At 41.2% G+C, this 16,010-nt stretch overlaps 1 protein-coding gene across 1 annotated transcript in view; it reads left to right on the plus strand.

The window, feature by feature from the left end:
- Positions 1-16,010, plus strand: part of LOC124805650 (15-hydroxyprostaglandin dehydrogenase [NAD(+)]-like) — a 64,324-nt gene that overhangs the window by 15,955 nt on the left and 32,359 nt on the right. The window contains exons 2-3 of the mRNA XM_047266216.1: positions 3,182-3,308; positions 9,510-9,616. Of these exons, the coding sequence (XP_047122172.1) occupies positions 3,182-3,308; positions 9,510-9,616 (234 nt within the window). The remainder of the gene's footprint in view (positions 1-3,181; positions 3,309-9,509; positions 9,617-16,010) is intronic.

Genomic DNA, 16,010 nt, shown 5'->3' on the forward strand with positions numbered 1-16,010 from the left:
CTACGTAACAAACGTATGAGCGTTCCAGTTGTTACAGTTCCTTGTGTATGATTTTAAATATTTGCAAATGAAAGTCAACCATATATTTGCTTCTGTGTTAGAATTGTTATCCATAATTTGTAGCGTCATTCAAAAGCACGTCAAATTTTTCTCTAATCTATTTTATTTTAGCTTTTAGATCAATCTTTTAACAAAACATTGCACTGTTTTTTGCTACATTTCTTAATCAGTCTCCACAGAGTACTGATAAAAGTAGCCATCTTGTAAACATGAAGTAATGACGAGCGTGGTTGTTCGACCTCTGCGACTCTGAATTTACTCACCGCACATTTTTCAGCGGGTTATCTTCCATCATCAGATCTTGTAAGGTTAGAAACTAAACTTTTACAATAAATGCATGACAGGGGTGGGTCACCAGGGACAATTCCTGAATCTGTAAGGTAAGTAATTAAACTGGTGACCTATCTTTGTTAAGCATGTAAGGAAGTAGTATAATTATTCATTGATGTGGAAGCTAGGTGTCTGAAGAAAGTAGTGTATTGGATAAAGTAAATCACAATGGAGCGTTTGAACAGCCGGTTTATTACTGCTTATCCACAGAACGCGATTATGACGAATCAGAATGTTCACTATTATTCCAGTTCGTTGCTATAAGTCATCTGTCTAGAAGGAGACATTGTTGTACCTTCCTGTTTACAAGTGAACACCTTGGATAAAATGGACATCTGGAGCAGATTTCCTGGCAAGAGGTACTTCCTCATTGTAAGATGACAAGTAGCCTACTTAGACGAATCACTTTTATGCCTTTATGTGAATGAAAAGTGGCGATAAGAGAATATTTCAGTTTGTCTGTGTGCAAGGAGTGGTACAAGTTAGAGGAAACCTGTGATACCCTGGGATTGTTTTATTTGTGCTCCTGGACAACCAAGTCCTGCTATTTGGCCATCATCTTAACTGAGATAGCAACTTGTCTTCCAAGACAACGTTTCTCCAGCATACCAAAGTGTCTGGCACGAGGAAAATACAGTAAAAGTTCCAGAAACTGACTGACCCACAAAGTAGTGGTTTAAGACCACACTAAAAATACAAGGTGTGATGGGTATAAGTGCAAATATTTCTATTGGTGGTTAAGGACGGTGTACTGAACAGCATTACATAAGTATTTACGTCATCTGCAGACTAATAATTATAGCTATTGCAAGTCGTAATATTTTTAGGCTGGTTGCTACATCCAAGTACAAATTGCGAGAGCAACCCATCAATGTTTATTTTCTACTGGGCAGAAGAGCAGTTGTTGAAATGTGAAGGCGGGGTCACGAGACCATTAGTCTATACCGATAGGCATAGTGTACTTAGTGGTGCAGTAGGACCATGCAGAAAACATCAGGTCCTAAAGTTTGTGATGTGTTTGTCAAGAAACTGTTGGAGTAGAGAAAAACAACCAACACACTGATGTGTGTGCATATTAACGTGCCATACATACAAATATCTGCACTTAAACTCGTTAAACCCTGTATATGGATCCGCTGAACACGATTGTCCAAACGTCACGGACCGTAACTACGCAATTTTGCTAATTCGTTTCCTTATATCCCACAAAGACATTGATCCAGATATCAATTTGTCGCAGCCGCCAGTATGTACGATCACCAACAGTTGGCATCTTATCTCCTGTATAGTTAACAGCATCTCTGGAACGGGTCTAAATACACCGGAGCAACAAGTTCGCACTTGTCAGATACCTCGTAGACTAAATACGTGATTAGCAAATGCGAAATCTAATGAGTGTGGGGAAATGGGACAGCATAACGCAACCAGCACGGAACTGATCACTACTTCGTTGGAACGAAACTTTTAACCTCAGATTGCTGCCTACAATTAATGAGTATGTGATTAGTGACTGGACCCATTGTAAGAGTGCTGTTGACGAATTTGGCAAGCGAGTATAGATTTGAATGTCAAACCTACTGAACACAACTCATGATAGCCTGGCCTGTTCTAGCACACTGTATTCAAGATTCATATATATATATATATATATATATATATATATATATATATATATATACATATATACATATATACATATATATATATATATATATATATATATATATGTGTGTGTGTGTGTGTGTGTGTGTGTGTGTGTACGTGTATATGTGTCGTGTATGTACGTAAGTATGTCTGATCCATATCTCTTCCGAAACCACTGGACCGAGTTCTACCAAGTTTGGTACACGTATCACTTACTGCTAAGCAACAATCTTTGTTGGGGTAAAAACTACCTACTTATCGTAGTTCATAAGATATGACATCATAAACACTGAGATTTGTCAAAAACTGTCGTTTTGTCCATGCCGTTTAAATTTATTACTTCTTTGCCACTAACTCTATTCACAACATATATCGCAGACACTATCCACATATGCCACCGAATGTACCTACACAAATACATCATTGTACGATTCACAGTTCAAGAGTATGAGTTCATAAACACTGAGATGGGTGAAAAAATGTCTATCATGCATGAAATTTTGATACATTCATACTACTAAGACACTTCTGCAGTCGAGTCGACTTAAAGAAATCCCTGACACCTGGTAGTGCTTTTGACAGCTTACAGTTGCGAAATACTAATCCCTGTAGCCGAAAACAGTAGCCGTGTATAGAATTATGAATAAGTGCTGCCGTAGAGACGTTTACAAAATCGCGTTGTAGACGCACTAAGCAGATGTAATAATACATTCGTAATTCATGCATATTTCTTTGTATGACCGTTTCATAATTTTGAAGGTGTTTTGAAGATTACATGGAAATGAAAGTTTTTCGATATTACACTACAGATATAATTCATTTTTGTTTCTGTTCTTAACAGAAAATCGGCAAAATGAACATCCAGGCAACGATGGGTTTGTCAGCTAGTAACTTACAAAACGTATATATTTAGTATATTGAGCTCTGTACACTGTTGTTTAAAACCAGTAAATCTACACATTTTCATGCTTAAACTGTTGTGGAAGGAGACTTTGGAAATTAATGTCACCTATATCAAGAGCATTAGAAGATCCACCCCTTTGGGAGTTTCAGTTTTTCGAGGGTTGTAATACGACGAATGTGATTAATTCTGTAGTACACTGAGTTTCTTTACTCGCTGGATATTTAAACGTCTTTTGTGAAACAGGGCGTCGCCATCTTGGACATGGCGGAAGCAGCAGGCAAGGCGGCCACAGCGCAGGTGGAGTCAGAGTTTGGTGCGAAGCGCGCCATCTTTATCTGCGCTGATGTCACCAAAGCTGACCAGTTCAAGGGTGAGTAGCAGCGACTGGAGCACTAATGAACTATAATAATAATAATAATAATAATTTCGTGTGGCTGAATGACACAGTGGGAGTCTTTCAGTTGGAAGCCACTTCAGCGAGTTGAGTGTCTCTAATATAACCCCAGTAATCCAACCGCCGAAATGGGACCTACAGTCTAACAACGTGTGATCCCTGGCCCGTTTTCCCTCCACGGCTAGGTAATAAGAAATGTCATGTGACTAGGGCCTCCCGTCGGGTAGACCGTTCGCCAAGTGCAAGTATTTCGATTTGACGCCACTTCGGCGACTTGCACGTCGATGGGGATGAGATGATGATGATTAGGACAACACAACACCCAGTCCATGAGCGGAAAAAATCTCCGACCCAGCCGGGACTAGAACCTGGGCCCTTATGATTGACAGTCTGTCACACTGACCACTGAGCTACTGGGGGCAGACCATGGCTAGGTGAAAGACAGAGTGAAAAATTTTCGTGGTTCGACTGGTACGCAATCCAACGCCCTCTGGCTTTCCACACACGCACTCTACCACTAGATGATTAAGTCCTAATGAATCGGTGCAAACTTTCCAAATGAAGACTAAAGATCTATTGTCACCACTCCACAAAAAGCGGTATGAAAAGGAATAAGGGATAATTACTGTGTTATCTACGTTGATGTTACCTGCGGTTGTGCGGAACCTTGATTCATCGCTGAACACAATACGCATTTGGCATCTAGATGATTAGTTCCTAATGAATCGGCACAAACTTACCAAATGAAGGCAAAAGTATGTTGTCAACTCTCTGTAAACGGTGGCATGAAAAAGAACAAGGGAGAACTACTATCTACGTTGATGTCAACCAGTGTTGTTCAGAACAGTGATTCGCCGCTGAACACAATATGACACCCTTCATTAGCAGTCCATGCTTCCCGGCCACGGCGGCGCTCGAAAAACAGCCGTCTGTGTTGTGGTATCAATGGCAGCCTACACCGGGAGCAGCAGTTCCCTAGACTGGTTGTTGTTAGTCTCCGAAAATTGGTGCAAGGTGACACAGGATATTTCAGGGAGTCCATCACTTACTTTGGGATGGCAGGTGCAGATGTTAACGGGGTTAAGATGAACTTGGCGCACGATACGGCGATCTCCCCCAGTGGTTGTCAGATCTGGTCGATGCGAACCTAGACGACAGGCGAGCGTTCCCATGCAGCCCAATATCGGGCCACTGTAGCATACGAAAGCCCCAAAGCTCTGGATACTACACGATTCGACCAGCAGTCAAATAGGGAGCCACAATGACTCCCCTTTCACACTCTTTCAGATGCTGATAACGCAGTCCCACAAGAGTTTGCGGCAACTTCGTGTCATTCACAATCATTACTCAACATCTGACGTTGTTCGCTCTCCTTATGTACTCTACAAGGCCTGCTCTATATATATATATATATGGAAACTATTTAAGTGCCTGGCAGAGGGTTCATCGAACCACCTTCACAATTCTTCATTATTCCAATCTACTATACCGCGCGGAAAGGACGAGCGCCTATATATTTCCGTACGAGCTCTTATTTCCCTTATTTTATCATGCTGATCGTTTCTCTCTATGTAGGTCGGTGTCAACAAAACATTTTCGCATTTGGAGCAGAAAGTTGGTGATTGGAATTTCGTGAGAACATTCCGCGCAACAAAATACACCATTGTTTTAATGATTCCCACCTCAAATCCTGCATCACTTCAGTGGCACTCTCTCCACTATTTCGTGATAATGCGAAACGTGCTGCCATTCTTTGAACTTTTTCGATGTACTGCGTCAATCCTACCTGGTAAGGATCTCACACCACGCAGCACTATCTAAAAGAGGACAGACAAGCGTAGTGTAGGCAGTCTCCTTAGTAGATCTGTTACATTTTCTAAGTGTCCTACCAATAAAACGCAGTCTTCGGTTAGCCTTCCCTGCAACATTTTCTATGTGTTTCTTCCAATTAAAGTTGTTCATAGTTGTAATTCCTAGATATTTTGTTGAATTTACAGACTTTGTATTTGACTTATTTATCGTGTTACCGAACTTTAACGGGTCCCTTTTAGCACTCATGTTGATGACCTCACAGTTTTCGCTATTTAGGGTCAATTGCCAATTTTCGCACCATACAGATATCTTTTCTAAATCTTTTTGCAATTTTTTTCATAGTCTGATGACTTTATTAGTCGATAGTCGATTAACGATAACGTCATCTGCAAACAACCGAAGACGGCTGCTCAGATTGTCTGCCAAATCGTTTATATAGATAACAAACACCAAAGGGCATTTAACACTACCTTGGGGAACGCAAGAAATCACTTCTGTTATACTCAATGACTTTCCGTCAATTACTAGGAACTATGACCTCTCTGACAGAAAATCAAAGATCCAGTCACATAACTGACACGATATTCCATAAACCGCTTGTGTGGTGCACTGTCAAAAGCCTCCCGGAAACCTATAAATACGGAATCAATCTGAAATCCCTTTTCAATAACACTCAACACTTCATGCGAGTAAAGAGCTAGTTGTGTTTCACAAGAACGATATTTTCTAAATCCATGTCGACTGTGTGTCAATAGATCGTTTTCTTTGAGGTAATTCATAATGTTCAAACACAATATATGTTCCAAAATCCTGCTGCATATGGACGTTAATGATATGGGCCTGTAATTTAGCGGATTACTCCTACAACCTTTCTTGAATATTGGTTTGACCTGTGCAACTTTCCAGTCGAATACCAATAAACACGAACGACACTAACCCACTCTGGTGGTCATTCTATTTGTCACAGAGAATTCAGCTCTAATCATTTACATATTCGCCGATGGAGTGTAGGTGTACAAAGCTATATTAACATCCAACCATTTATTCTCAGTGATTCAATTTTTTCTTACGTGATGTAATTGTTACAATGCAGTGAATAACACCTGTCATTCTGAATGCGTGGAATTTCACTACCCTCTCTTTATTTGATGAATACATTTCAATAGGATTTTCTACGTAACATAGAGCAGCTGTTCCGAAAAATCTGAGGCTGTTCCTTGATAGACGCAAGCTGGATCAATTGTATTTTAACGTTTTTTTTATAAAAAAAAGTAGAAAAATAAATACAGCTTAGAGAGACGCAGATTTATTTTTTAAATTTATTTACTTACCCTTCCAATAAGTGCGTGGTGTCTGTTCTTTTAGACATGTCCGAAAGAACAGACACCACACGTTCATGTAACTGATTCGCCTCGATGGCAATGAATCCACCACCTTCAGTGCGGATGCACAGTGACGTTCGACTGTTTGTTTGAAGCTTACTGGCGCTTAACACTGAGGTTATCAGCGCCCTTGCACATCTTACAAGAAGCGAAAGTGGAGAAAATGACTAAAGGTTTTGTGACACAGTGAAGAGGAAACCTATCAAATGACTCTCACCACTCCGACCTCACTCGCGTTGACTCAGACAATCGCCGTGCCTCACACGCCTTAAGATAACGGAGAAATTAGTGTCAAAGGTGCCATACACAGGATTAAAACACATGTGAAACTACAGAAGAGCTAAAAGAAAGGCACAGGGAAATGTGACTCGGTGACCACTTACAAAAAAAAAAAAAAAAAAAAAAAAAAAAAAAAAATAAAATAAAAAAAAAAATAAAAAAAAAAGTTGGGTGGTCCAGTCACTCGGTTAACACGTTAAGAATCGCCTAAAAATTTTAGCAAACAAATTAGACATGTCACAGAATCTTAAAACTCTCACCACGTTCGTTTGAACGCTGCTTCAAATAGAGGGCAGATTTGTCGGCAAATCTGCCGCTGCCCTCTGATCTGAAATTAAAACACAGTCTAATAAAATTTGGTGCACTGTGATCTGTACGCTACAAGTACCACACACTGGAGAGCAGATGGGTGGCGCTAGATGTAAATGTGGGTCGGCCGAGACATGTGCCGAGGTAGTCAGCGCAATTGCGATAAACGCTGTGTGAAGGTAGTGCGGTGGTTGACCCAAGTGCCGGGCTCGAATCCCGGTCAGCACACATTTTCACTCGTCGTCACTGACTCTGCATAAAATCCTGATGCAGATGACATCAATAGTTCCTTCCCTTTTCTTTCCTTCCTCCCCCCTCCACTTCAATTTACATGATAACTAGCCTTTGTCGATAGCCATTTAGTCAGGAAAAGAAAGTATTAACGTACTGCTTTCCTATAACAAATAATGAACGTAAGCGTTGTAAATTAAACTAATACTATTAATTCCATGACGCACTTGACGATAAGAATGGGAAAAGTCAAGATGTTATTAGATTTCACTGTTTACTATAAAACAATAATAATGCGGAATAACTAGTCACACACAACGTAGACGTTACTTCGAGTGCGTCGTGTCGCATTAGCTTGTTCATACATTCAAAAGAAAGGAAGAAACGTAATTGAATAGAAGTGAACGTACGCGGGACGTTCCAAAAGTATATTTCGGTATTGTTTTTCACATGGGAATTTTTCTGCCAAAAACAAACACATCATGGCATTACGAACAATACACCTTGCACTATTTTTCGACATAGTCGCCACCGACATTGACACATTTGTAGTAGCGTGCAGTCAGTTTGGAGAACCACTCTGGTAAAACTATGTCACCAATGACGCAAGGAATTATCGCACAGCCTGCTCCACCTCAGCATTGGTTTGGAAGTGGGGTTTTCAGTGCACGGAACAAAGTCCGATGGGCCAAAATCGCGGCTGTAGTCCACCTGATCCAGTCTTTGCTATCCGAGGAGACGAAGCTGATCCTTTATGAGCATTGCCGTGTGTGGTTTTGCGTTGTTGCCCAAGAGCACAAAACCTTCACTCAAGAGCCTTTGTCTCTCTCGTCGAATGGTGGACCTATCTTTGGTGAGGGGGGCAACCATCGTGATGTGCACTCGAATAACGTCGGACACACCAGTATGCTCCTACTCTCCCTTCTTCTGCGCTCTGTGCATGCCTAATCCTCCTTCGCTGAGGCGGCTTTCGTCGTTGAACCAGCAGCTGACGTGGGTTTGAATGCCGTTTGTTTGTGTCACTTGGCGGACCATTTTCTCTTTCAAGAGCAATGACGCAACTTACTTTCGAAACGTCCATCGTACTTGATTCCTCCGAGAAGGAATTGTTTGGAGTCGGAATACATCCAAGCAACCACAACAGAAGCGTGACAAACAATGATCTATCATAAAAAATTCAATTTTGATTAAATACACACCTACTGTTGGCCAAAATAAATTGTGATTTCGTAGTGATCAGTTCAGAGTCGTTGATAAGGATTGATGACGACAGACTATGATAATATGAAATATAATGCATCCAAAATGTTTTTCATTAAACAAAAAATATTAATCTGACTTCATGACAAGAAATTTCGACTGCTAGATTCGACTTGTAAAGAACGCAAATCAATTTGCGCTATGGCGCGCAAATTGATACGTCACCTAACCAATCATATCCGAACGTAATTGAAACTGAAAGAGATAAATTCGGTACATATCATTAGTAATAGGATCTCTATCGGGCTACTATAAAATAAACACTTAAGGGCATTCGAATACTATTTGCATTCAGGAATAGTTTACGTGCCTCAGTTATTTTTAAAGTGAATAACAAAAATACACCAAGGATTTTAAATAAATAGTTATACATGACACAAACGGATCTTTGTTTTGGCACATCAAATTAATTTATTACAGAAGTCCCATGGAGATAACTCATCCGACGACATCAAGCGTCCATCTCCACAATAACCCTCTTGCTTACCCCGATTGTTCAGCCCTGTCCACGTGTCGTAACTTCTCACGCTAGGGTACAATTTCCGGCAGTGGGCTTGTTGCGTATGGAGATAACTCTGGAATGAATTTTCCTCTACCTTTATGTCTGCGTTTTATCTGGATTTCCGATTTTTTTCTGAAACTGGGCATTGCTGATACAGTCCGCCGTGGACAACTGCCGCAACAGTTCCGTTACATATGAATCTTGGGGAATTTCTGCTCTTATCAAATCCTGGAGGATCTTACTTTGTCTTTCATATCGCGGACACGAGGTGTGCGATATCAATTTGATGTTTGGTACGCTGCTAGTATTTCTCCTTCAATACAGAAAAATTCGGAATGAAAGCACTCAGTGGAATGGATTTTATACCTGGCATTTTATTAAATTCCCTTTGCTTGTTTACAGAAGCATTCAAGACTGCGTCAACAACGTTTGGAGGCCTCGACATCGTCATAAACAACGCTGGGATCGGTAATGAGGACAACTGGGAATTGATAATTGCCGTCAATGTGGTGAGTTTTCTCAGAGCGCTTTCCATAGACCACACTTGCCCACATTTCACAACGCTTCTTTCGATACTGTCGGCTACCGCCGTGATCCATATATGGAACTTAGCTGCTCCTTGTTACAACCAGAGGTGACAGAATGCGGTGTATTACAGTGTGCAGAAACTCTTCCGATAGGGATAGAAAGGAACACGGATAAATCCAAACTTTTAATAATTGCTTGTTGGTGGTAAAACATTTTATCTTAATTTTGTCATGCCAATTTTCAATTCCACTTGCTGACATGTGGTGCTGCAGTAGTATGTATGGTGTACTTGTAACATATCAGTGAAAGGAGAGTACGGACACTTTTGTCTGTGGCATACTATGATAAGAGTATTATTTGGTTAGATTTAAGATATTGGAAGTTACACACCCATCTAATTATCAAACGAAGCTATTTGTCCAACTACTGCAGGAGACCTTGATGGGCCGAGGCAGTAGGTGGAAGAGCAAGGGGCTTGAAATGGCAAAGTCTCAGGTGCAGTGACTATCAACGATCGGTGCGTGAGGATTAAAACAGGAGTACTGCTTGAAATGGCAGCAGCCTAAATCTTTCCGTGGTTCACATTCGCAATAACTTACTGTGATATGGAACACGTCATTAGGTTTACAAATAAGATACGTTTTCTTTGTGGAAACATACTGGACTTTATAATCTTAATCCATAATAGTTACTTTTATAACCCAAAAACATACATACTATCTACTCAGAAACTCATCTATTAAGTAGACGGATTTGTCAAGCAGGTGTGATTTAAATTTTTTTTTGAAAATTTTAATTACTCTTCAACACCTTTAACTTACAACGGAGGTGGTTAAATATTTTTGTGGAAGCATATTTTGATGGTTTCTGTGTAAGAGTGAGGTTAAGTTGTCGATAGCAGAGAGTATTCTAGTTCCTATGTCATTTTTATTACAGTCACCATTATTTTCAAATTGCACCTCATTCTACGCAACAAACTATGTAAGAAAATATTTGATTGGGAAGCTATTGTTAGTGTTTCTATTTTTTAAGAAGTTGTCTACTTGAAGTTCGAAGATGTGCACCAGATATTGTACCTACAACACGTTTCTGTGAAATGAATACTTTCTACGTGTAATTTTCCCAGACAATTACTATGTATGTCATCAATAAATAGAAGTGTCCAAAGTAAGCTAATTTACTAATGTTTTCGCCACCAAAATAAACTATGCAAATTTCTGATTAATTAAATATGTCTTAAAACTTGAAGATTAATTTTCTGTGTGTTTCATAATGAAGCGAGAAATACTCCAGTTCATTCCTTGAGTGGTCGCCCAACTTTTCGTAGTACTTAGAGTGCTAAAACTATATTTTCTTAAGGATGGCGGACGGCTATTATAACGAAGTTCTTTTTTGATCTGTCTTTCCTACTTCGTAAGGTTACAGTAATCGACACAATATGTCATGGTTAGCAAACTCAGAGTTCTCTCTTACTCTCCCTTCTTCCAATTTTCTATTCATCCAAAGTTTATTAACGAGTTCCATTCAAACTTTGTCACTTGTTTTAGTCCATCCTACTAACAAAGTCGCAAAAGATTAAAAAAGCTGTTACATGCATTTGTTTCACAGGAGAAATTTTATTTCATTGCAACTGAGTTTCACTTTATTTTTTATTACTGTTTGGAAACTTTTGCAGTCCTTTTTTTGAAGTTGCTATTTAATAATATATTGTTGACACAGATGGGTGTTAATTGTATGTAATTAGAGCTCTGTATCATTTCGTTTGTAGTGCTGCCTCACCCACTCTACCAACAGGATTTTCTTCTTGATTCATGGTCAATTCAATTAACAACAGAGTTAATTAACCTCGAAAATAAGAAACAAAGACTGATACTAACTGCTGATAGCACAACAGTTTCCTTTGCTATTCTAGAGCCCCAAGGAGAGCGGATGCTACAAACTGATGAGCAGATTATGAAGAGGAAGCTACGAACCATACAGGAAAGGATACGAACAATAGCTGAAGATAAAGCATCAAAGCTGAGAGACAGTGTTTTTACGATAAATACTTAGGCCCTCAGTCACAAATATCTCCAAGAGCTACAAAACAAACAGTAGGAGGAAGGTTAGGCCTCACTAGTTCCACGTTCCCGTGTCATTACCCACATCTCAAGGGGCCTAAACCGAGGAGTACTACAACTGCCTCTAGTGGCATCATGACCCCAGTACTATGCTCAGGCATTGACTCTACGGTACTAACAGTTCACGATACGATCATCAGTCTGAAATTTTGGTGCTAACGCCAAATCGTCAAAATTCGTGCATTTTACTAGGGCTGGGAAAGAGGTACCAGCTTTCGAACGGGCTCCAAATTTCCCGATACACCGCAGTGTGCGATACTGTATGGAGCTTTTTCGAACAATCACGTAACATTTGACTTGCGCGGTATTAGTGCAAGGGATACGCAATAAACTACGAACTAGCCACAACAATATGGTATGGTTCTGCTCAAAATCTGACAATTTCATGAAACACAGGAGAAAATATAATTAAATTCTACCACTGAGCAGTCTTCTACTGTGTTTGAACAAATTTACCGTAGAGTTCTCATAGAATATCGGTACATATTGACATATGGACATATAAGAGTCGAGGGCCATGAAAGGGGAGCAGTGGTTGGGAAGGGAGTGAGACAGAGTTGTAGCCTCTAACCGACGTTATTCAATCTGTATATTGAGCATGCAGCAAAGGGAACAAAAGAAAAATTCGGAGTAGGAGTAAAATCCATGGAGAAGAAATAAAAACTCTGAGGTTCGCCGATGACATTGTAATTCTGTCATGCACAGCAAAGGAGCTTGAAGAGCAGTTTAACGGAATGGACAGTATCTTGAAAGGAGGATATAAGATGAACATCAACAAAAGCAAAATGAGAATAATGGAATGCAGTCGAATTAACTCGGGTGATGCTGAGGGAATTAGATCAGGAAATGAGACACTTAAAGTAGTAGATGAGTTTTACTATTTGGGGAGCAAAATAACTGATTATGGCCCAAGTAGAGGGGATATAAAATGTAGACTGGCAATGGTAAAGAAAGTGTTTCTGAAGATGAGAAATTTGTTAACATAGAGCATAGATTTAAGTGTCAGGAAGTCGTTTCTGAAAGTATTTGTATGGAGTGTAGCCATGTATGGAAGTGAAACGTGGATGATAAATTGTTTGGACAAGAAGGGAATAGAAGCTTTCGAAATGTGGTGCTACAGAAGAATGCTGAAGATTAGATGGGTAGATCACATAACTAATGAGGAGATATTGAATAGAATAAGGGAGAAGAGAAATTAGTGGCACAACTTGACTACAAGAAGGGATCGGTTGGAAGGACATGTTCTGAGGCATCAAGGGATTACCAATTCAGTATTTGAGGGCAGTGTTGAGGGTAAAAATCTTAGAGGGAGACCAAGAGATGAATACACCAAGCACATTCAGAAGGATGTAGGTTGCAGTAGGTACTGGGAGATGAAGAAGCTTTCACAGGATAGAGTAGCATGAAGAGCTGCATCAAACCAGTCTATGGACGTAAGACCACAACAACAACAACATGGACATATAAAAGTTTATGCTGATTTTGCAGTAATGGTAATATAGAAAGACGAAAATTTTGTCCTCGAAAATATAGTACTTCGCTGAACCCAATATACCATCTTATTTATTTAAGAGAGGCGATGCCGGCCGAAGTGGCCGTGCTGTTAAAGGCGCTGCAGTCTGGAACCGCAAGACCACTACGGTCGCAGGTTCGAATCCTGCCTCGGGCGTGGATGTTTGTGATGTCCTTATGTTAGTTAGGTTTAACTAGTTCTAAGTTCTAGGGGACTAATGACCTCAGCAGTTGAGTCCCATAGTGCTCAGAGCCATTTAAGAGAGGCGATAGTGTTTTAACAAGCAGGTTGCAAATGAGCAATTCAATCCCTGTTCACATATTAGAATAAGATATAAAAAAGTTACCATATTTCAATCAGTTTCAAAACAAGACGGCAACATTCAGATGAAACAATGAAGACACTTATATCAAGAGTTAAATGCCGAACTAACGATATATATCTCAATTAAGTGACTATAATTTTTGTCGCGAGAATGAATTGCAGCGGCCAGACTCGTTTAGGAGAGAGTACCATCAGATATCACTAGATAGCGGGATGCGCAAAAACTCGAGAAGTGGACAGAATCGTGTTTGCAACCTTTAATTTATTGTTAGTTGCCGTTGTAACGCATGACCTGTGCTCTAGAAGATGTTTCAGTCCATGTTTCACAGTTACATTTATCATTACACTACTGGCCATTAAAACTGCTACACCAAGAAGAAATGCAGATGATAAACGGGTATTCATTGGACAAATATATTATACTATAACTGGCATGTGATTACATTTTCAAGCAATTTGGGTGCATAGATCCTGAGAAATCAGTACCCAGAACAACCACCTCTCGCCGTAATAACGGCCTTGATACGCCTGGGCATTGGGTCAAACAGAGCTTGGATGGGGTGTACAGGTACAGCTGCCCATGCAGTTTCAACACGATACCACAGTTCATCAAGAGTAGTGACTGGCGTATTGTGACGAGCCAGTTGCTCGACCACCATTGACCAGACATATTCAATTGGTGAGAGATCTGGAGAATGTGCTGGCCAGGGCAGCAATCGAACATTTTCTGTATCCAGAAAGGCCCATACAGGATCTGCAACATGCGGTCGTGCGTTATCCTACTGAAATATAGGGTTTCGCAGGGATCGTATGAAGGGTAGAGCCACGGGTCGTAACACATCTGAAATGTAACGCCCGCTGTTCAGAGTGTCGTCAATGCGAACAAGAGGTGACCGAGACGTGTAACCAATGGCACCCCATACCATCACGGCAGGGGATACTCCTGTATGGCGATGACGAATACACGCTTCCAATGTGCGTTCACCGCGATGTCGCGAAACACGGATGTGATCATCATGATGCATGATGCTGTAAATAGTACCTGGATTCATCCGAAAAAATGACGTTTTGCCATTCGTGCACCCAGGTCCGTCGTTGAGTACACCATCGCAGCCGCTCCTGTGTGTGATGCAGCGTCAAGGGTAACCGCAGCCATGGTCTCCGAGCTGATAGTCCATGCTGCTGCAAAAGTCGTCGAACTGTTCGTGCAGATGGTTGTTGTCTTGCAAACGTCCCCATCTGTTGACTCAGGGATCTAGACGTGGCTGCACGTTCCGTTACAGCCATGCGGATAAGATGCCTGTCATCTCGACTGCTAGTGATACAAGGCCGCTGGCATCCAGTACGGCGTTCCGTATTACCCTCCTGAACCGACCGATTCCATATTCTGCTAACAGTCATTGGTTTTCGACCACCGCGAGCAGCAATGTCGCGATACGATAAACCGGAATCTTGATAGGCTACAATCCGACCTTTATCAAAGTCGGAAACGTGATGGTACGCATTTCTCCTCCTTATACGAGGCGTCACAACGACGTTTCAACAGGCAACGCAGGTCAACTGCTGTTTGTGTATGAGAAATCGGTTGGAAACTTTCCTCATGTCAGCACATTGTAGGTGTCGCCACCGGCGGCAGCCCTGTGTGAATGCTCTGAAAAACTAATCGTTTGTATATCACATCATCTTCTTCCTGTCTGTTAAATTTCGCGTCTGCAGTACGTCATCTTCGTGGTGTAGCAATTTTAATGGCCAGTAGTCTAAAATAAACAGTGCATTAAAAACGCTACGACAGGTTGTTGTGTTTTTTTTTTTCATATGTGATATGTTATAATACAGCATCACCGGTCTTTTGCGCACTAACTGTGTTTGTGTGGCAGTAAATTTATCCACAGGGCAGAGACGCTGCGCCACTGCAATACACTTTGGAGGTGTGGCAGTGGGTCTTGGAGTCCCCATACAACCCTCCAACGGTGACAGTACTACATCAGACAGGCAGAAAAACTTAGCCCGACAGGGTCAGGTAGGGTGGGAAAGTAGTGGACGTAGAATGGGGGGGGGCTGGTGCCACCAAAGGATGCATCCGTGGTGGGCGCGCCAGGACTATCGTTAGCCATGGTCGGAATTCGTTTCCTCTTGGATGGTTAGAGGAACCGGATGTAGATGCTTGGATGTATGGTTCCAACGTGGCAGAACCCATGGACAGTGTCCCACAGGGCATCCATTTTCTCATACATCTGCAGCGCGTTGTTGCGTTTGGTCGTCTTGAGGGGGCCGATATCCGCTTCCTCGTAGAGAGTCGCAATTCTCATGAGTGGCAGGGCGTGCAGGCTCTACCTGAGAACCTTGTCCTGCAGGTGCTGCAACGTCCGCATCTTGATGACACTAATCGTGGCTCATGCAGCGGAGCCATACGTGAGG

Source organism: Schistocerca piceifrons, chromosome 7, assembly GCF_021461385.2.
Source record: "Schistocerca piceifrons isolate TAMUIC-IGC-003096 chromosome 7, iqSchPice1.1, whole genome shotgun sequence".
NCBI classification, from domain to species: domain Eukaryota; kingdom Metazoa; phylum Arthropoda; class Insecta; order Orthoptera; family Acrididae; genus Schistocerca; species Schistocerca piceifrons.